Source organism: Leptonychotes weddellii, chromosome X (genome assembly GCF_054177405.1).
Source record: "Leptonychotes weddellii isolate Sample4059 chromosome X, ASM5417740v2, whole genome shotgun sequence".
Classification (NCBI taxonomy): domain Eukaryota; kingdom Metazoa; phylum Chordata; class Mammalia; order Carnivora; family Phocidae; genus Leptonychotes; species Leptonychotes weddellii.
The window spans coordinates 78,934,282-78,957,872 of record NC_138385.1 but is presented as its reverse complement, the minus strand read 5'-3'; the positions used below and the strand labels follow the sequence as shown (position 1 = coordinate 78,957,872).

General features: G+C 38.1%; 1 protein-coding gene across 1 annotated transcript in view; it reads left to right on the top strand.

Moving 5' to 3' along the window:
- Nucleotides 1-7,591: 7,591 nt before the first annotated feature.
- LOC145717737 (cilia- and flagella-associated protein 47-like) overlaps nucleotides 7,592-23,591 on the top strand; it is a 187,904-nt gene continuing 171,904 nt past the window's right edge. The window contains exons 1-4 of the mRNA XM_081807960.1: nucleotides 7,592-7,774; nucleotides 15,364-15,375; nucleotides 17,994-18,105; nucleotides 18,869-19,095. Of these exons, the coding sequence (XP_081664086.1) occupies nucleotides 7,592-7,774; nucleotides 15,364-15,375; nucleotides 17,994-18,105; nucleotides 18,869-19,095 (534 nt within the window). The remainder of the gene's footprint in view (nucleotides 7,775-15,363; nucleotides 15,376-17,993; nucleotides 18,106-18,868; nucleotides 19,096-23,591) is intronic.

The following is a 23,591-nucleotide window of genomic DNA, read 5'->3' as shown; positions in this document are numbered from 1 at the left end:
AGCCGGGAGCCCAATGTGGGACTCGATCCCAGGACTCCGGGATCATGACCTGAGCTGAAGGCAGTCGCTTAACCAACTGAGCCACCCAGGCGCCCTTTCTGACAGTTCTTAAGAGATGTATTAGAACACTTATTATGGCTCTTTTGGGAGTCCTGACTGCTTGCTGTGTAACACCTCCGGGCTCCAGTTCATGTAGCAGGCAAATCTTTATTCGCTTTCTCAAGGATCAACTAAAGTATCCAGAACTCCAACAATCAAATCCACTTTATAGGCAGCAGAAAGGAGGAAGCACAATAAGAGTGTGCCCTTTCTTTCTCCGTTAGGGAAACTTCCCAGAAATACCACACAGCACTTCTGCTTATAGCCAGTGGGCCAAATCTAGCTGGAAGGATGACTGAGAAACCACCCTTCTCCACATACACATCACAATAAAACGAGGGTTTTGTCAGTGAGGAGGGAAGGGCCCATGGATCCTGGGATAGGCAATCAACAGGTTCCCCCCTGAGGGGACACAAAAGAAAGTTTTATTTCGACTAGCACAAAGTTATCTAGTATTTCATCAGTCTGGCTTCATTGGCATGTTGAGGCCTTTTGATCTTTAAATATGTCTTAATGAAATAATACTTAGTAATGTTACACACCCTGTTTTTCTTAAAGCTCTTCTTAATGTTTGTCTCATATAGATTTCCAGATACAAGTAAAATTTAAGAACATGCATTCTTAATCATGACCAAAATGGAAGTCTGGCATAGTACCTCTATGATTAATAACTTTTGTATGTAACATACCATACAATAAGCATTACACTGTCTCAGTAACACCCATTCTGGTCTCTAGGTCTAATCAGCAAGATAACATAAGAGAACAAGAAAAGGTTAAAGAAAATTACTCCCTAAACTATCAGTAATCTCTTTTTAGAGCTCTTAAGAAATATCCCTGTTTTATTCTTTTTAGGCATGTGGTAATGTACTTCCCCAGTTGAAGTTATGTGTGAACATATAACTTAATCAGCCAGTGGCATGTGAGGAAAAGTGCTAAATGTTTTCTCCAAGGGCTAGCTTTAAGATCCAGTGAACAATTTTTCTTGTTCCCTTTCCCTCATACAATTACTAAGGAAGTATGTATAGAAATGGAGTTCCCTTCACCAAGGATCTTTGAGTGCATCCTCTCCACCTAGGATGGACCTGTAACATGAGCATGAAGTAAACTATTGTGCTAATCCACTGAGATATGGAGTGTTACTGCAGCATGACCTAGCATATGCTAACTGATACTCCTCCTCAGATCACTTCAGCCAGTATCTCCCCAAATAACATTCTCTTCTCAAATGAGCAGTACAGTGCTGAAATTATCTTTCAGGTGGCATAAAAAAAGGTAAAGTTTCCTATTAAAATTTTTAAAAATGCCTCTATAAACTGCTCTTCTTAAGCAACAGACACATATAAAACAGCACATTTGAAACCACATGGATGATAAAACTTTATATTCATCACACATTTTACTTTACTGGAAAATGATCCATGAGCATAAGCAAGAGCAGTTAAGACCTTTTTATTCTAATTAAATCCAAAGGATTACCAGAAAGGATCAGGACAGGACACTGATTTTAGCCACACTTTAAAATTAAATGATGGGTCAGCGGTGCTCAGAAATGAGCACTATGTAAATAATTTCCTACAGTAATATGACTTGCTGTTTTTTCAGCAACATTGAATTATTTATCATTTAATAAATTCTTACTAAGTGGCCCCTCAGGCAGTGTTCTTAGTACCATAGAAATATCAAATAAATAAGTCATAGATCTGGTTCTCAAGGAGCCAACCATCACGTAGTGAAGAAAAAGAAAATCTACACAAGTGGAGGCAATTGTACAGAGCAGAATGCATTCAGTAATATATGTTGTACCAAAAAAAAAAAAAAAGGTCTGTGAGCTCATTGGCAAGGAATATTACTATCTAGATATAGAGATCTTCCTGGGCTTCTCCTTTCTCTTTATGTATTTTCTTGGAGAATAGCTAATGAAAGTACCTTTTGAATAAATCACAGTTGCCTTATTCTCAAAGAGACCCTCAAACCCAGAAATACTGAGTTACCTACACTTTTTATGGTAAAGACGGATAGAAAAAAAAATGCAGACCTAGAAAGAGAAGACATTTAAAGAGAGTAATGAGGTACTAAGCACTTTTTTCTCACACGTATGCTATACTCTGCTGTTCTTTATCATATACAAATTGGGATCAGAAATGTGAGTAAGATTTTGATGGCCCGAATCTAGAGCAGGGGAGAACTTTCCTATAAGTATAAAAGGAATGTGGGAAGAAGGAATTGCTGAAGCAGTGGAGGAGGGGACAGGCAAGGGGAAATACAAGACATATGTTTATGCATATGGATTATGGAAGAATGTGAATGAAAGTTGAAAAGGTGTTGAAGTGTTTATCCTTCTGCTTTGTCATTATTTCCTGTAGACTTACTTTGTATGACAGACTATACCCTGTGAGCTTAGGGGCTTTGTCAGTTATCCTTGTCTCCCAGAGTAGCTTGGCCCAGAGTAACCACCCAAATGAAAGAAGGCCCTGGTAGAGATATTTTTCTGAGTCTTGATTCTTGCTAACAACCCAGAAAAGCTAGATTCTGCATGGCCATGATTTTAAGATATTTCACTTTTACCACACTGAATAACTCGTGACACTTAGAATTAGGCAAATCTTCAAGGAACACAGAGCGAATCAGAAGGCAGATGTATGTACTAAGAGTCACAGTCTGTCATGATCCTCTGCTCTACATGAGAGCTTCATGTGTGTTTTTAATGTCATCACAGTCTTTGCCAGTCTGAGGAAGCCTGTTCTACTTCACAGAATAATGTTTTATAAATACTTAAAATAAGATGCAAGGGTTACAGGGTGTCTTTATCTTCCCAGGCTGGAATAACAAAATAACATCGAAAAAGTGGTCTAAACAACAGAAATTTATTTCCCCTAGCTCTGGAGGTTGGAAGTCCAAGGTCAAGGCAAGATAGTTTTCACTCGGAAGCCTCTTCTCTTGACTTGTAGGTGGCAGCCTTCTTGCTGTGGGCTGACATGACCTCATTGTGCATACATAGAGTGAGCTCCCTGTTGACTTTTCTCATAAGAACACTAATCCTGTTGTATCAGGACCCCACCCTTATGACCTCATTTAGCCTTAATTACCTTCTTATCGGGCCTGTCTCCAAATATACTCATTTGGAGAATTGGGGCTTTAACATATGACTTTAACGGTGACACAATTCAGTCTATGGCACAGAGGAAACTCATACTCCAGCAGATAATAAAAATTTTTAAAAATTGTATGTTCAAAGACATACTTCTTCATTAACAGAATACACAATAAAAGCTACTGGTGGACATAATAACTACCATACTTTAAAAGTAATTATGAATGTCAATAATAGCTTAAGATATGTACAAGAATTGAAATGTGATATAAACATATCCATGATTATTTGGTGACCAAGTCATATTAAGCTAATGCTACTGTGGTTTGGTTTAAATTGCTATTAAGAGTTAGTGGGAGTCAAGATGGAATTTTTCCCCATTTGAATTCACAGATCTGCTCTGTCCTTGCTCTCCAGGTTGGCACACCTTGTTTTACACACTTCTCAATTGCTCAGGAGCCAAAGAGGTACAAAAAACAGCAAAATCCCACTTGTACTGCCCTCCAGATGGCCACTAGGTCCTTTTTTGAAGAAGCCCTGGACACATGGAGGATGGAGTGAATCTCAAAATTGATCCACTTACATTCCTTCCTGTGATGCATGAAAACTGGTCTTGAACCAGAAAATTCACTCTTTGATTTGGACATGGCTGTGAATGCTTGCCCAAGAGTAGCTTCATTGAAGGCTTGTAATAAAGATCTCCCCTCCCTACTGGAAAAGGTTTGAGTAGGAAGTCATTCTTGGGGCTGATTTATTCAAGCTCTGAATAGAACCAGTTCAATGTCATTTTGGTCATTTTAGTTTGAAAAGAGCTGCATATCACTCCTGCAGAGAAAAAAGAAATGTCATCCCTTCACACCTCATAAGTAGGTTTCACTCCCTGACTTTAACCCACTACTAAATTAGTAGAAAATATTCCCTTGCTTGATCAACAGTATTTTGTATAATTTTAGCCTCTTTTGATGCTATTTCTTCTTTAAGACCAAGGGTTTAAAAATGCTCCCTCTGCCATAGCTTCAGTAATAATTGGTGAGCATTTAGGAAAATGATATAGACTTGAGGTGCAGGGAGTAACCAAAAGGTAGAGTTGGCTTTCTGTTCTGTCTTTGGATCTGCAAGATACTGGTTTTATAAACAAGTTGGGTTTAGCACTGAATTCCTAGACTCAAGAACATTGATCAGGGAAAATAGAATTTACCTGAACCAAATTATTTAATTAAATTATTTTCTGATGTCTCTGAATTAATCATGATAATAACCAGTTAAATGGGCAAGGTAATAACATTTCTAAGTCTGCAATTTTTATCTATACATCTTTACCATAAATAGTACAGGTAACTCAATTTTTGTGGGTTTGAGAGTCTCCTTTGAGGAAAAGGCAACTCTGATTTATTCAAAAGGCACTTTCATTAGCTATTCTCCAAGAAAATAGGTAAAGAAAAGAAAAAGGAGATGAAGCCCAACTTGCTTTGCTTTTCTATTCATCATGAAAAAAAATGGCTGAAGGGCTGGAAATTGCAAGTATTGAGCAAAATGAAGTTCTGAAATTATCTGAGGATTTTAATCAGGCATTCTACCCATTATAGATATGGCAGTGGAACCATGCATTGAGAAATAAGCATTCTTTGTTGTTTTTTCCACTCTCTGTATGGTCTCCCTTATAAATGCTAAAATACCTAGTACGTCTCTGATAGCCTTAAAGTGTTTATCAAATGTTCAAATTACATAAAATACTAAAACGGCTAATCAAAACGTCTATGAATTGAAGTAAAGCAGAGAATAATTACAAGATGCGGTAAACCTTATTAAGAATGTTGTATCAAGAAAAGGCAGTGGAGGGGCGCCTGGGTGGCTGTCGTTAAGCGTCTGCCTTCAGCTCAGGTCATGATCCCAGGGTCCTGGGATTGAGCCCTGCATTGGGCTCCCTGCTCAGCGGGAAGCCTGCTTCTCCCTCTCCCACTCCCCCTGCTTGTGTTCCCTCTCTCCTTGTGTCTCTCTCTGTCAAATAAATAAATAAAATCTTAAAAAAAAAAAAAAAAAGAAAAGGCAGTGGAGAAAAAGAATCAATATGGCTAGAATTTTACTTGGAAATAGTCCATATATTTTTACAGCATCAAATTCAGACAAAAGCAAAGGTCGCCTGGGTGGCTCCGTTGGTTAAGCCTCTGCCTTTGCCTCAGGTCATGATCTCAGGGTCCTGGGATCAAGGCCCCCCCTCACCCCCCCCCACCCCATGCTTAGCAGGGAGTCTGCCTCTCTTTCTCTCTCCCTCTGCCCCTCCCCACTGCTCATTCTCTCAAATAAATAAAAAAACAAATTCAGGCAAGAGCATATGACAAGGTGAGAAAATACGGAGTTTTTGTATTTTCAGAAAAAAAATCAGGCAAACAATATCTGAGAGCCCATATGCTAATTGCCAGCTTGTTGAGCAAAGTAATCATGACTATTGAGAAGAGCCATTTGGGGGAAAATTGATGGGTTCTGGAAGATATGGAACCTTTCAAGGGAGGCAGTTGTTTCAGGCTGTGGTCTGTGAATTAATTTTCAGAAATGCAACCAGAGCTTAAACAGCTGCCCGTATCCCCTCTCTTTATGAGAAAGAAGCAAATGCAGAAACAATAAGCTCAAAGAAGAGACTCTTTCAAGAAATCAAGTTCTAGAACCACTTTTGGAGAGAATACCTATGTAGTCCTAAGTTGAGACCACTACTTTTGGGCCTCAGGATTTGGGTTTTTTTATTATTATCAAATATTTATTTCTCCATAGTATTCATAAGTAAAAAGGAATTGTTTTTAATTAATTGTATAGAACAGTGGTGGAAATATGGATGATTGTTAGTTTGCTTTTTGCATTTTTTAAAATTTCTGAAACAATGTAAACATAAAGGTGATATATGAAATACATCTGTCGTCTTTGCATATCATGTAGGTAGCCATAATTTTTAAGGATCTATAAGATTTAATGAAGATAGAGAATTGTTTTTGAGTTTCACTTGTGTTGTTGATGTTGTTCTCCTATTTACTTATGACAGTGATGCTGGGAATAGCCCTGAAACTGATAATGTGGAGGGTTGTTGCCATTCCCCAAATGCCTTAAGAACCTGTGAGTACCTCAAATAAAAACTTTCATTTGTCTTCATGTCTGACTTTTAAAATGTGCATAGCATACCAGTAAATGAAATACTCAACAAAAGATGGTTATGACAGTAGACAGAATGCCAAGCCCTGGGGATTGCTGGCGGAGTGGGAGGCCCAGGGGCTGGTCCTCAGCCTCTCCTATTCATGACCCTTTGGAGGAGTCTACATCTTTCTCTTTACTTCGAGTCCCAATTGCCTTACCCATACAATGAATGTATATAAATAAATGACTTTCATGTTTCTTTTGGCTTATTCTAAACTGTTTAAACCTACTTAGGTGACAGGTATCACCATGTTTAAAATTACATGGAGAACACAGATTTACTTTGTTTTATGAAATAACTGTAGATTTAGAAAGTACGAATAGAACGTGGATAGGAAAATAGATACAGGAATGTTCTGATTATCTCTAGCTACAGAACAAACCACCCCAAATGTAGTGGCATTAAACAATAAAAATGTATTAACATTATCTCCCACACTTCTGGAGTGACTGGCGTCAGCTAGATGCTTTTTGCTCAGCGTCCTCATGCAGCTGCAGTCAGATGGAGGCTGGGGCTGGAGTCATCCCAAAGGCTTCCTGACTCACGTGTCTGATGGATAATACCTTTTGGCTAGGACTTCAGGTGGGGCTGTTGGCCTAGACACTTACATGTGGCTTTTCATGTGGCCTAGGCTTCTTCACAGGATGACAACTCGGTTCTAAAAGCAAGTGAGCCAAGAAAGGGATGATTAGGAAGAATTGTATTACATTGTTTGCTGTAATGTCAGAAGTCACACTGCTGCTTTCTAGCGTACTATTCATTGGGATCAAGTCACTAAGACTTCCCATATCACCACATTCAAGGCAGTGTTGAAGAACTTGTAGACATGTTTTAAAACCAACAGAATGATAGAAACATATATATATATATAAAACATTCCTCTATTTCCAGTTCAAGTTTTCTATTACACCCTGTTACGTGAAGTATTAATACAGTTGACCAAAAAAGTTGTAAATGCTTAGATGATCGCTTTGCTATTTATATATACATATTATATATGTATATCGAGGCTAATTTTAAACACTAGTGAAGTTCCTTTTTTAAGGAATCTTTAATAGAGGGTCATAATTACACATTTTATGATATCAGGCTTGAGCTGGGGTCACCCATACTTTTATTAACAAATGCACGTGTCATCTAATTTGGTGTGCTAATGCTTTAAACATTTTTTTATTTATTTTAAAACTTGAAGCACTAAGTGAAACAGCACTTATGAAATGATATGTAAACAAGCTCTGCTTCATGTTTTGGTAGCAATTAAGTCCAATTTCATCAGAGAGTTCTTCTGCTCCACACATACTCTTCACCTGGGAGTAAAAGGGACTTCAAGACTGGAGCTCTTGTTTCTTCCCTTTGACATGCACACGCGCTACTGTGTCATCATCCTTAGCAGCAAAGAGGTGAGAACAGAATGGTGGCACATGCCTTCATCATGGGCTGGCACTGGAATGGAATAACCAGTACAGGGGGCTTGAAGGCAGCTGCAGACTCTAGTAACGTAGACAACAATTGCAGCCTTCTCGTTGCTCAAGAAAGAGCTTATCCTCACAAATAAGCAGTTACACTAGTTGTGGGTAAACTTTATAATGGCTGCCTTAGGAAGTCCCACGGGAGAGATCGGTGGCATGCCTAACCTTGCTGCAGCTCTGTGTGTATTCACTTTATGTAGCTGCATAACAAATTACCAAACACTGAGGGGCTTCAAACAGCACACATTTATTATGTCATGCCATTTTCCGTGGATCAGAGGTCTGGGCATGACCTAGGTGGGTCCTCTGTTTAAGGTCTATTAAGTCTTCAGTCAAGGGACCTGCCAGTGCTGGATCCTCCTCAGAGGCTCCACTGAGGAAGGAGCTGCTTCTCAGCTCTCTCAAGTTGTTGGCAGAGTTAATTTTCTAGTGGCTCTGGCATCCATATAGCTTACTTCTTTAAAGCCAGAAAATGGGGTGCCTAGGTGGCTCAGGGGGTGCCTGGGTAGCTCAGTTGGTTAAGCGTCTGCCTTCAGCTCAGGTCATGATCCCAGGGTCTTGGGATGGAGCTCCATGTGGAGCTCCCTGCTCAGCGGGGAGCCTGCTTCTCCTTCTCCCTCTGCCTCTCCCCCAGCTTGTGCTCCCTCTCTCTCTCAAATAAATAAATAAAATCTTTAAACAAAAATAAATAAATAAAGTCAGCAAAGGAGAGAGAGAGAAGGAAAGGAGGGATGGAAGAACAGAGAGAGGGAGGGAGAGAGGCAGAGAGACAGGCTTTAGAGGAAAAGTTTTATGGTATTATCCCCTTCCAGAAAGAAACTGTCATGTGTTGACCTGAGGAGGGACTTTATAACACCCAGAAGATATCCCCAAAGATATCGATTCTGTATCAATTATGTGCTATGTTAAATGAATACACAATGAAATAATGGTAATTGGAAAGAGGTATTGTATTGACCTGGTGTCTATAGGATCATTTACACATGAAAAATAATATAGTCAATTAAATATGTAAAGAATAGTTTGCTTAAAATTGCCATTTAGGAGGAAAAAAATGCTGTTTTATAGTAATGCTAAATCTTGTTTTTTATTTCCCCTAAAAGAGCCCAGGATTTTACTGAATTCCTGTATATGAAAATTTCTGAAAAATAGTAATGATAGTGTGACTAGTAGTAGTTTAATCAAATACTTCAGTTCCTTTTTTATATTAATTTATAATATAGCTCTAGAAAATGCTAGGGTTAATTCTCAATAGCATAGTAAGGAGGCTGACTTTATTATTTGAATTCAACTATTGGAATATTAATATTTACTTCCATAAATTTTGTCTAAATTAATCAAAATATAATTATACTTAACTTGGAATCTCAGCTTATTATAACATGCCTTTTGATTACATATATTTTGTCTCTGTCATAAAAAATCTTAAGAAAAACAGTAATCATGAAATTATATTGCTATCAACTGAGAAATAATGCCCTTAATCTAAAGTATTGCACTGAATTACAATTACTTATGTGGGCAAACACATCTATTAATTTACACATTCAATTTATTGCTAATTATATTGAAAAATGCAATTACATGCTTAAATAGATAATCAAACATCTAAGTCCACCTAGTTAGCTCCTGTTCTTATTAAATGTGTGATAACTGCTTTGCCATTAAGAACCACCTGTTGAAAACTGTAAAGTAATTAGGCCTCAATTTGATAGCTTTCCATGTGTAAAACAGAAACATTTCTACTAACACTGCTATCAAGGAAAGGCCATTTGTTTCATTCTAGCTGTTCCATTTGAACTTTCAAATAAAAAAAAAATGAGATGAATTAGGTAATAGCTGCTTGAAAGCACAAACAGTTTACAAAACTTCCATCAGTGTTCATAGAAAGTCTTAGCTTAGGGGAAAACCTCCAAAATCCCTAAAAATTCATACTGTCAAATGCCAGAAGTCCAACAGTCTTTCTGCTCATGTGTGGATGGGGCAGATTGAATGGGGAAACCTGGAGTAGAAACATGACCCAGTCCCTGAAGAACAGCCCTCTCTGAGAGGAGAGCTTGACAGACCCCCACACAAACACTGCAAAGTACAAAGTGATGTATTGACACAGCCCCAGAGGCTGTGTAAGTAAAGATATTACTTTTGTGCCTGTGTGAACCTCTGCTTTGTGTAGTCCTAGGCTCCCAAATAAGAAACCACCCATCACTTCTAGGATCATCCGTGCGAGAGAGGCAAGGGCATCAGGCAGGGATCCTTGACATGGGGCCTGCGTTAAGACTGGGTTCCATCCATTTGCAACCATTTGCTGTGGCCTAACCAGTCCTCTTTTACCAACCCATGAGCCTTCTTATGGAACCAAACTAGACTTTGTTATCTTGCAGTCCTTCATTGTCCTTTTCTGTCTACAGAACTTAGTCAGAACAAATAAAAACCAAAGTTCAGGTATTGTTGACTTGAGGAAGCCAGGATGGGAGTCAGCATCCCTGAGCAACTGATGGGAATTGGCCCAGTCCCACACTGGGGCCCTATACACCAAAGTGAGTTTCAGCCTTGCCAAGTCAAATAAAAAGTTGGCAGAACAAGGGTGCCCACTCCCAGGTAGAAGAGCAGGCAAGGCCTTCTTATTGATTTGTGGTCTCCAACAAGTTAGTCTAAGGCTACATGTTACTAGTTGTTAATATATTGTGTCTCAGTCTGTCCGCCTCCCTTACATTTGCGTGAATTAGTGGGACCACTCATCTGACTTTTTGCCCTGTCCCTCATTTCATTCTCCCTCAGCCTTTTGTGTCTTTCTGTCTGTGCTGATGCAGAGATTAAGCTGGCAGTCTCTATTATGTATATTTTTGAATATCCTATAATCAAAGTGCAACTTTTTTCAATCATAGTTAACGTGTAGACTTTAATAATACTGGTTTTTCTTTAATTTTATTGAATGTGAAGGCAAAAACATTAAATTATGCTATTCTAAAATCTTTACATTTAGGCAAAGCAATTTCAGTTTTATGAAAGTTATTTTTATAACTGGAGGGACTGAGTATCATTTGAGGGTGGTTTCTTTTATTTTCCATGATTTTTAATGGCGAGCCACATTTCACTCACCTTTTGATTTTTCATTCAGTTTGTTACACTGCATATTTTGTTCTTGCTGTTGTTTTGGTAAGTATACTCCTTCCTGTACCCCTGAGTTGTTCCCAGGGAAACAGAAGATGAAACCCCATTTGGCCCATAAACACTTTGAAACATTTATTAACCTTAAGATGCCTGCGGACAATGTGGGAGCAGGTTAAGTGAACTTTAGATCAATGTGGTAAATGTTCACAACGTTACACATAGTTTGAGCCCCCTCCCTGCTGCAGGGCCTTCTCCCCCTTCACCCACTCTCCTTTCTGTGAAACCATCATCATCCTGCCATAAGCACTGCAGCCTTTTTCAAGAAAAAACATTAGAAGAAAATCTGTTAAAGAGAATTTTGTACCCAATGGTAGTTATTTATTCTTGGGGGGGGGGTCTCCTCTGGGTTTCTTATCAATGATCCTAACAGTTAGTCTGTAGAGATTCCACATGCCTCTGGGATACCAGTATTTTAGCTCCAGGGGATACCCTTTCAAATGACATATAGAATACAAGGGAACAGTAATTCCTATTTTCCCAAATCCATGTCAATTTTATGAACCTTTTTTTTAATTGAGCTATAACTGACAGATAACATTGTATAAATTTTTAGGTAACATGTTGGTTTGATACATTTATGCAATATGGTTACTCCAGTAGTGTTAGCTAACACCTTTGTCACATCACACAGTTATCATTTCTTTGTTGTGTTGAGAACAATTAAGATCTAGTCCCTTAGGATCTTCAAAGTTTATAACATAGTATTGTTGACTATAATCACTAAGCTGTGCATTTGATATCCACAACTGATGTATCTGCTAGTTGCTAGTCTGGAACTCTCTCATTCTTGAAGGAAACTGTAGACTATGGAGAATGACTCTTGTAAGTTTTAAAACTTAACGCCCTCAAGCTATATTCTCAATAATTTCATTTTATTATTGTGTTCACTTCTCCCAGCACAGTTTGATTCACCAAAAGTATAAAGCCAGTTCTGTAGGTATATAGAGAGTGAACACAGAGAAAGGACATGAAGTCTGTACTAAGGGGATTCACATTCCATGGAGAAGGCACGCTTGCATCAGGCTGGCCCAGTTCACACAGAAAGTTGTACTTATTTGAAGTTGGTACTCCATACAGGTGGATGAAGAAAGCTTGCTGAATGTATGGCACATTCCTAAGAATTATAAAAATGCATTCCTGCCTTCAGTGGATGCCACATTGTGCTGGGGCAACCATGCCCTCAACAAGATGCCCCTTGTAAGACATAATCTTTTCTTATGTACACGGTATCCTGAAACATGTCCATTAATTCTATAACACAGTCAGCCAGATTGTGGCCATGTCTAGAATAGAGGGAAAATGCATTTCTATATGATAGCAGAGGCAGGGATAATTGACTCATAAAGGAGTTTGGTTAAGAGGGTGAGTGGAAATTTGCCAGTAAAGCAGAGTTTGGGTAGCGGAGAAGTGTGCTCAAGAAGATTCTGAGAACATGAGGCAAGCAGCTAAGCATGAAATTTCACTGACACTTGAATTGCCAATTCTGAGAGAAGCTTGTTGGAAGTGACAGAAAATTGATTGGATGGATAAGGCAGACTGATAATGAGGAGGGCAGTGAAATTTTTAGTTGAATAACTTTATTATATTAAGGTAATTATTGTTATTTAAAGCAGGAAGATATTGAGCATAAGCATGACCTGATGTCATCTTTGTTTTAGAAAGCATCTGTGGAGCCAAAACAGAGAATAGATTAAGAGTTGGAGAAGGAAGCTGGAGACCAAGAGACTGGCTCAGAGACTCTTGCAGTCTATTATACTACTCCACACATCTCCATTCTCTACTGCCTTCTGCTTTTTGCATACCAGTGGTAAAGACAGAGAGAAGCATGTGAGAAGTAGTGGTGAAAGAAGAGGAGATGATGTTGGATTTGGGGGAAGGAGCAAGGGGACAAGAGAGAACCGCAAAGATGAATATTGATATAAAGATCAATCTTTTTTTTTTTTTAAAGATTTTATTTATTTATTTGAGAGAGAGAGAGAATGAGAGACAGAGAGCATGAGAGGGAGGAGGGTCAGAGGGAGAAGCAGACTCCCCGCTGAGCAGGGAGCCCGATGCGGGACTTGATCCCGGGACTCCAGGATCATGACCTGAGCCGAAGGCAGTCGCTTAACCAACTGAGCCACCCAGGCGCCCCGATATAAAGATCAATCTTAATGACAGTTTGCATGATGTTCACACTTGAAGCAAATTTTCATTTACGTGCAGAGCAAATTGATGGCAAAAAATTGAATAGAAACTGTTCTGAGAAATACAGTGATAAAGAGAGATTGTCAATATCATTGCCACAGTAACTTCTAAATTCTAGGCCAAGCTTTCTGTTATTTGACGAGATGTTTTCCTACAGTATGCCATATATTTTTATTAAGTAATTAATATTTTATGGTATTTAAATATATGTTGCTTTCTCAAAATGTCTGTGGAATAATTTCTCAGGCATGCAACTAAGACTGTGTTAGGGGCACCTGGGTGGCTCAGTTGGTTACGCAGCCGACTCTTGATTTCTGCTTCACATAATGATCTCAGGGTCCTGGGATCAAGCCCTGGCGTCCAGCTCCCTGCTCAGCAGGGAGTCTGCTTTAGGATTCTCTCTCTCTCTCTCTCTCTGCCCCTCCCCCTGCTCTCTCTCTCTCTAAAATAAATAAATCTTAAAAAAAAAAAGATTGTGTTAAGAAAGTTGAACTTTTTAGTGCAAGCATACAAATCTCTTTACACATTTTCTTTTCACCCTTACCGAGTCTCCTAGAACACTCATTCTGTGAAAGATCATATTTTAAAAGAACAGTGATTATTCTTACTGGTCAGTTTCACATTATAATTATGGCAATGCCAAATAGCCACCTACAGTGATTAATGATCTCTCTCTAGTGTATGGAATTTAACATTTTAGAATTTTAGCTTAGCTCTCACATACCTGTTTAGCCATCAAAGTAATATAATATTGTTCAGCCAGTTCAAACAAATAAATTACAAAACATAGCAAAATCTAGGCCCAAGATTAGAGAATAAGTAGAATTTTAAGACCTATGAAACAACATGGGGATTTTCTGTCTAAAATGCTTTTTTTTTTTTTTTTTTAAGATTAAGGTTGTTTGTGTCTGGAGGTCTTCCATGACATGTCCAAGGTTACCCAGCTCATTAGTAGCAGAGCTGGGGATTAAAACTTTTCTGCCAATTCATTGTTTGTGTTCCTTATTTCTGGGTCATTAACAGCTGGTCTTGTAAATTTGCGTGCAACTGTGTTATTTGACGACTGCATTTAACTAGATACACAGGAAGAACAAAATACCTTTTGTGAGGGTTTCTTACAATGGACAATGGGCTATGGGCTTTGGCATCTTTCTGGAAAATATAATAAAAATCCAAGGAAACATCCAGACTGTAAAATATGAAATTAAGGGCAGAAAGGAAATTTAATAGACTGTTAGAATAGCTCACATTGACAGGTGTCTGTTATGTGTCAGATAATCTCATTTCCCTTGTCACGGCCTCCAGACTTGGAATGTAAGGGACTTCTCTGCTTTAAGGGAGTTCTTTACTGCATTTGTATTCCTTTCCTGGTCTGATTTTATTGCAAGAAAAGTAGAGGGAAATAATTAGATGATACCACAGTTGATTTTCCTGAACAATTTTCTGACACAGGCATTTTTTTTCAATTGTTTCTTTTTAATAAAAAAAGAACACTGAAAGTGAACAAGTTAGACAAAATAATTTTTTGGGAAATGATAATATGTCATCTGTGTAAGATGTGGAATTAAATGGAGTCGAATGGAGTTTTAGTTACTGATATTTTAGTTGGCTAATCCATGGTTAGGAGGCTTTTTATAATGTATATTTAAGGGAAATATTCTGGCAAATAGCAGTTTGCTCCCTTTGTATCAACTTCCATGAGTTAGTATTCATTTTCATTGAGAAGACAAGCTATAGATCAGGCACACATTTAAGAAAACATGTACTTTGGTAACCCTATACTCACCGAGTCTAATTTCTTATGAATATTATATTTTGGGTTAAACGACTGATTTTTTAGATAAACATTAAAATGAGAAAAAGATAAAAGTAAAATTTAATATATTGTTTTCTCTGGTCTCTGTTGAGTCTTTGTACTTCGATTATCATTGAAAATTTCATGTCATTAGTATTAATCACTCAGTTGTATTTGTAGTAAACCATGCACACACACAAAACCCATTTCAGATGGGTAGCTTGGATTTATGTTTGCAAAGTACCAGGTTGCTTAGGAAAAATTACTATATGAAAGTTTTCTATAATGTACTGTTATTACCAGAGTGCATGGAATTAAATGCTAAACAATTCAAAACATTCAACGTTTTCCATATTTCTTTTTTCAGTATGAACTGAAGGTAATTGTGAGTCATAATTAATAAAATTCTATGGAACATTATCGTATGAGAGTAGATGACCGTTAATTTTATTGTAAACAAATCTCAAACAGGGAGGGATAGTGAAGCTATAAATAAATTGACCTCACGATCAGAAATTGATTATTCTTATATTGTTTCCAGATTAATTTTCAGTTTTTGCCATTTCACATGTTATCTAGGATATCTACAATATCTTGGAATATGTATTTTTATTATGCAATTTCCTTTTATATCATTTATGTGTGCTGCCTCTGGAATAGTCTCTCAAACATATAGTTAGTATTGTTCTAAGATGGTGGGACAGTTCAAACTAGTAGAGTCCCAGCTTGGAAGCTAAGTTTGTTTCCTTTTGCTTTCCTAGTAGTTAGATGCATGCCTGTCACAAGGTCATTCTGGCAGAAGATTCTCCATTGTATGGCTTAGCCCTAAATTTGCCAATGCTCATTTTCATTGATCCTCTCAAGTCTTGGTCCTACTGCAGATTTCTTGAGTCAGACCTGCATTTTCACAATATCTTTAGGTGATTTGTATGTCACGAATGTTTGGGAAGCCCTGCTCTCAACAGATGGTCCCTCTCCATTTAGATGGATCTCTTATGTACCTGGTAAGTGCCAGGCAAAGGGTTAGGTTCCTGATATGTGTTACCTCATTTAGTCCTTGCCACATCTTTACTATCATTCTACTTCTAAAGATGTAAGCATTTTTTTAAAAAGACTTTATTATGAAAAATATAAAATACACTTCTAGAAATAAAACTGCAATATATCCCCCCTGTATCCTTCTCCCAGCTTCAACAGTGCATGGCCAAAATTATTTCATCATTATAATGAAGCAACTCTCAATCATCACATAATTTTATCCACAGATAATTTAGTAAGCATCTCTACAACAAAAAGACTTCGGTTTTTTTTTTTTTTTAAAGATTTTATTTATTTATTTGACAGAGAGAGACACAGCGAGAGAGGGAACACAAGCAGGGGGAGTGGGAGAGGGAGAAGCAGGCTCCCCGCAGAGCAGGGAGCCTGATGTGGGACTCGATCCCAGGACCCTGGGATCATGACCTGAGCTGAAGGCAGTCACTTAACCAACTGAGCCACCCAGGCGCCCAAGACCGGTTTTTTAACATAATCATGATACTGTTATTACTAAAAATATTGTAAAATTTTTTCGTAGCATCAAACAACCAGGCATTGTTTGTATTTCCCTGATTGTCTCATGACTGTCTGTACGTTTTTTCTGTCATTTCCTTTTAAGTGTCTTTGTTTGAATTGTAGAGGAGGAAAAATAGTTTTTCCTCTACCCTTCTGAATTACTGGCTGAGACTCCTGTAATAAAAGACAGATTAACATGAAAAAAACACATTTATTAACATGTATACTTCCTATATACATGAGAGGTACCCAAGGAAAAATGAGTAACTCCTCAAAGTGACTTAGAATTTAGGCTTAAATGCCATCTTAATAGGGAAAAGAGAGAAAGGGACGTTGGTCACTTAGAGGAGAGTAAATGATTTTTTAGGAAAGATGAATGGACTCAGAAGAATAGATGGGAGACATGATACTTTGTGACACAGTTTGTCAGTGTACAGTGTCAACTTCTAGTCTCTTTTGATGAGTCAGTCCTTGGTTGATGAAATCCTCAGGGAGGGAATTTATGATACATGAGTTTCTTTTGGGGGTTCTGTTTTTAGGCAGATAAGGCAAGTTCAAAGAAAGCCTCTCCTTGCATTTGCTGTCTTTCAAGTGCCTACAAGTCAAAATTATCAGTATACCAAAGCAACATATTCTGGGGTGACATTTTCTGCTTCCCTTCAGAATCAAGATCTAAATATTCATCCATTGGGATCTTATGTCTTTTGAGACTCCCTCTCTCCCCTTCCTTTTCATTTAATCTCTAGATTTCTAAAATGAACTTATTTTTTTGATCATCCTGTTTTACAGAGGCCAAAACTGAAAGTCAGAGATTGACTAAACTTGCCTGAGGCTTAGTAGCTAGTAAATGGCAGTACCAGAATTGAAACCAAGCCTTTCAACCTCTGTTAATCTTTCCCCATATCATGTTGCTGCCCTTGCGTTGACCCTACTTTAATTTTCACTCTCTTTGTTTAGTCTTTTGTATTTCTTGCCTAATTACTTATTCTAAAAGATCTGCAGTCCGTCATATGCTCATTTTGAAAATCTGCATTTTAAAATATAGACGTCTGGGGACTCAGTCGTCATGTAAAAGTGATGTCACTCCTCTCCAACAATACATTACAGAATGAAGGAAAAAATATTTCTTTCTTTCTTGATTGTTTATGTGATTTAAGTTAGCAGTCTACCAAGGATATTTACAGCTACAAAGATCAGCTGCCCTCAGGGCCATCCTGGGGCCTTCTTAATCCACCACCTTGCTCTGGTTGCATACAAAGTTTCCCCCACACTGGGGGAGGGCTAGATTTCAGCCTTACCTTTCACTCCTCACTTAAGGCTTACAGTTGCTTAGCAATGCACACTGCATGGATGTTGTTATAGTGTACAGATTTTTTCTTATAGCAGAAAGATCCTAATTTTTTCTGAGCTTTTGGAATTTAATATTATTGTGTGGTTGTGTTTTAGATTGGAGAATTAATTTACGTTGTGGAAGGAAAAGGTATGATCCCCTTGCCTTCCTCCTTTCTCCCAAAGGATTCTTCAGCTCCACTTGACTACAGCACTTCGCCAGAGGAAGGTAGAGTATGTTTTGTTTCATTTAAAATGTTGAAGGATGGGGTTGTTCTTCATAGAGCCATCCAAGCATACTCCTGGCAAGTTTTTCCAATAAAAACTTGGAAGGCTTTTGGAAGGCTCCCTTTTAACTTTATTATGTCAGCATCCATGGAATACAGCCCCAGTTTAACAAGAAAATGTCAATGGTGATTTTTTTTTTTAAATCCTTATTTTTCATTCTTCAGATGAATATTGAAATTTGGCATGTAAAATATTTACTCAGCAAATTTTCAGTTGCCCAAATAATTTGGAAATGGTTCTACTCTCAAATTCTATATATTGTAATATATTAACTGAACTTGTACCCTGAACTTGTACCCTCATTCTGAAGTGTAAGGTTGTTAGTGAAAGAAAATGACAGCTCTTACCAGCACCTGACACATGTCTTTACATTTATTTTTACCTCCCTTACCTTCTAATCGCTGATAGCACAATGGTCACTTAATGTTTGAACATGTTGGTATGTCTGCGAAAGAACCCTTTGAGTTCTTTTGAGCATTCTTTGAGCATTCTTCTTAGAGAATACCAGCAAAATCACTTTAATTCCTGAAGACTTACTCTTGAATTACTGAACTAGGGCTACTGGAAATGAGTTACCCATGTTACTCTGGTTAATGAAGGCCACAACTGCAGTTTTCTGTTTCAAACCTTCCAAGTGCATTCTGGATAAGGTTGTCGAGGGCATAAATGATCCTGGCAGTCATGAATCTTTTTGCTTCCCCTAGTGTTGAGTAAGGAAAATCCAGTTCTGTATTTGAAATGTGAGCTCCGTCAAATCTTGGATGTGGACCTTAAGTTGCCACTGACTAATGAAGCCAAGGAAAAGGCCTTGGCCTTGGCGGCCCAGCAGCAGATGTCGGATATAGAGTATGAGCGACGGTTGATCACGGGCACTCTGGAGAGCAGCAGTGTTCGTGTGGCCATCGCCCTCCTGGGGCTGACCAAGATTGAGGTGAGAATGCAGGACATATGATGCACTGAAATGATTGTCGTTGTAGAACCATGCAGAGTTGTCACTTGATCATAACCTTTTTACATGGAAAAATGACGAATGCTGGTTTTCCTCAGGAAGACAGCTCAGTAGCTTTTCTTCTTTCTACCTCATTAAAAAGTCTGAAGCAAAGCGTTCTCCTAATGTTAGCAGGACTGCTAATTTTAGTAGTGGAACTAAATTAGTGGTAACTTAGCATGCTAGCACATTTAGGCATTACAGTGTAGCCGCTGAATTCACAGTTGCCTCCACTTCTGACTACACGTTAGAATGCCCTGGAGAACTTAAAATAATAGTAGTACCCAGACCCCATTCTAGAATAATTAAATACAAATCTCTGCTAGGGGGCAGGGAGGGACATGTTCTAAAAGTTGTCCAGGATATTCTTTGCATCCAAAGAGGCTCGTCCCCGGGGTCAGACTACCAGGCTGAGCATCCAGACCCTGACACTGTCTACCTGTGTGACTGTGGGCTGGTTACTTCAAAATCCTCAATCTTCAATTTTTATATTTTTATTTTTTTATTTTATTTTATTTATTTTTTTTTAAGATTTTTTATTTATTTATCTGAGAGAGAGAATGGGAGACAGAGAGCATGAGATGGGGAGGATCAGAGGGAGAAGCAGACTCCCCGCTGAGCAGGGAGTCCGATGCGGGACTCGATCCTGAGACTCCAGGATCATGACCTGAGCCGAAGGCAGTTGCTTAACCAACTGAGCCACCCAGGCACCCTAATTTTTATATTTTTAATCTGAAGATACTGGTAATTGATGGAAGCTAAGTGAGATAATTACGTAAAATGCTTACCACTTTACCTGGTATATAAATAAGTGCTCTCTATATGTGCAGCATTATTGTTCTTGTTATTACTATGGACTCTATTATTATATCTTGAACTCTATTGTATAAATGAAGTAAGGTACAGTCTAGCCTCCAGAGAGCCACCAAAGCGATTCTTTTAAAATGGAAACCTGGTCACATTGCTCCCCTGCACAGATTCCTCTGTTGGCTTTTCAGCTCATTCAGAATAAAACCCAACACCCTTAGGACGGTCCTCATCCTTAGGACGGTCTTCCCCTCCCCCCCGCCCCGGTCAGTCCCATCTCTTCCCTGATCTTACCTTCTCCACTGAAGCCCATTCATTCATGTCACTCCCTCAGCACAGGCCTCCTTGCTCATCTAAAAATCCCAATGCATGCTCGCCATGCCCTGTGCACTTCTGTGGTTAATTTTCCCTAGATATTAGACGCTACTTCCCTCAATTACTTCAGGCTTGCTAGAATACTACCAATGAGGTTATGCTTATATTTTTTGTATCTTCTTAAAAATCTTATGTACTTTTTAAAAAGCATTGTTTACCTCTACCAAGCACTTTCCGAATCCTAAATTTCCTTCAACTTTCTCTATAGATAGCATTTATCACCTGAGAGGAATATATTTGTTTGCTTACTCATTGTCTGTCTCCAGCAAGGGAATTTGTGAGGAGATATTTGTTTAGTTAACTCTCATATCACCAGTGCCTAGAAAAGTGTGCTGTGCCAAAGGTAGTCACTAAATCTTTGATCAGTATAGGAACAAATGGTAAATGTTTTCATCCTTGTTTGAGATTTACCTTCGTATATTACCTTACATATGTTACAACAAATACTCAGCATTGTAGGGATGATTTCTTTTTTTGTTAGAATGCTAGAATCAGTACAGTCTATGCACAGATCCCTAACATTTAATGATGATATTTTATGGATGACCTGGACTTTAAGTTCTGATTAGTTCAAAAATATCAAGGCCCAAGGCTCTGATGCCCTCTGGACGGACCCATCTACACTATGCATTCAAGAAGCTGAGGGCTGTCTTTAGCTCATACCAACAGGCTTACTTCTATGATGGAGAAATGAATTTGGGAAGGTTTTTGTTCAACTTTGAGTATAGTATTATAATAGAAATGTTTGATATGTGGCCTTTTCAAACTTTAACCCTATCATAGTGCACTCTCTCTCTCTTTACTTTTAAATTTATTTTCTTCAGGGGCACCTGGGCAGCTCAGTTGGTTAAACGTCAGATGCCGGAGTCCAGCTCCAGCCTGGGTGGGTCTCTCGTAGGAAAGGACAGCGTCGGCGAATGAGGAGACACAGACACAGGGTCAGGTTGCAAGCATCTCCTCCTGACAGCCTCGGAGGAACTTTATTTATTTGTTAGGATATTTTTGTTTTTCCAAATCTTAGATCATTTTCTGGATTACAGCCATAGCCTTCTTTCATTTTTCCTTTGTAATGATTAACATGACCTTTATTGATTTCTGCTTATTGGTTTTCGCTAAAACTAAAAAACAGTACGCAGAGAGAAAGGTGCTAGACAGAGCGTGACCGTCTTGTTATTTTGTTCTATAGAAACTAATTCTTCGTGGAATTAGTTTCATTATGATTGCTTAGATAGGCGTAACTAAGGTGAGTAGTCACTTTATCATGAAACCCCAGAAATATTCCCACAATTATAAAGATTGCCATAAATAAAATGAAAAAGAATAGCAGGAGCCAGCCCAGAAATATTCCCACAATTATAAAGATTGCCATGAACAAAATGAAAGAGAATAGCAGGAGCCAGCTGTGGAGTCTCCTGTTTTCAGGATTGTCCCCCATACTTGGACTTAGTCAAACAGCATGAGTAGCTTGGCTCGCGCCAGTCAGACTCTTGATTTCGGCTCAGGTCATGATCTCAGGGTCGTGGGATCGAGCTCCCGTCGGGTCCCATGCTCAGCGGGGAGTCGGCTTGAGATTCTCTCTTTCCCTCTCCCTTTGCCCCTCCCCCCTGCTCTCTCTCTCTCTCAAATAAATAAATATTAAAAAAATTAAAAATTTATCTTCTTCATTCTTACCTCTTATCAAAACATTTTATTTAAATGAGAAATGCTGGAGGGAGATGGATTTTGTCAATGGATCCACTTTCTATTATTTATGCATATATACAGTTTCTGTTTTTCTCACTCTTCTTTTAACTGTCTCCAAAACCCAGCACACTCTTTGTGTTTATTATTGTATCTACCAAATTATGTTTTGTATAGTATTTATTTTTATATTTCCCTGTTCCTCTAGAATTGTGAATGCCTAGAAATGGAAAATCTTTGTCGTGTGTTTTTTAGCCCTTATTGTCTTGTGTGTGACAGGTGCTCTGTCACTGTTTTAATTGAATTGAACATGTGCCCGAACAAATAATACTTTAAACCTGAGGTCTTCATGTCTATCCAGCTTGCCTCATAGCCTGATTTTTCACAGTCACAGTCGTCTTGTTTACTTATCCTTGTTTACCTCCCACATTTGCAGGATGGGTATCTGTATGTGTGTACTTCTCGATTGGTTGGTGGAAATAACAGCAACAAAAACAATTATCATCATCATCATTTATGAAAAAAAACCTTGGCCTCTTTAAAATTAAAATTGAAATGTTTTAAATAGTCTCTAAATTTAGAAATTGTAAGTTTTTTTACCTGAAGATTATTATTTTCTTTGAATTCTGTGACTATCACACATTTTTCGATTTCAGCAAAAACTTTCCAAATGCACAAAATAACTGTAGAAGGGTTGAATGTGCTAGTTTAGGAAAACCAGCTGCAGCAAATCAGAACTCAAAGATGCATCTTATTGTGCTCATGTACATCTATCATAAAGGGCTCTTTTCAAGTGGCAATTATCAATGCATTCTTGAAATCCAATAATGCTGATAATTTTTGCAGCAGAATAGTAAACAAGATTAATTTTAAAAGTACTCTCTCCCTGTATAGTATTTTACACCATTTGTCCAATATGCTTTTATGTGCATTTTTCCAGATTATTTCAATGACCCCATGGAGAAATGTAGAGAATGTAGAATTACACTTGTAATACAAAAAATGAAATGACTGAGGCATAAAAAGACTTATGTTGCCCTTAACAATAGGGTAGCAATTACAGCCCAGATCATGGTAGAGACATCATTGTGTTTTAAAGCTGAGACAAGAAATCAAAGACACTCAGAGACACATAGTCCAACCTCTTACACTTACAGACCTGCAAACCAAGACCCCAAAATAGTAAGATGGTAGCCTAGGATCACACCACTGATTTGTGACAGAAAAGATATGGACATAGGTTTTTGCCCCCCCCATCCATTACTCTTTTCCTTCCCCTGCATAGTCTCCAGATCATATGTTCACTTCTTCGTCTACTACCATGAAATTGTATAATGGAATAAATGAAAGTCTAGAATGCTCAGTTATAGTGTAAAATAACTACATAAAAAAATCTAAAATCATCCTTGAGATAAATCTGTTTAGAACTAAATCTATTTGAATAAATGTAATCACTTTTCTACCAAAGAAAAGTGACACATCTGACTAATTATGTGGTGGTTTGTTTTTTTTTTTTTGGTACACAACCGTGTGGAATTTGAATTTTTTTTTTTTTTTTTTTTTTTTTTTTTTTTTTT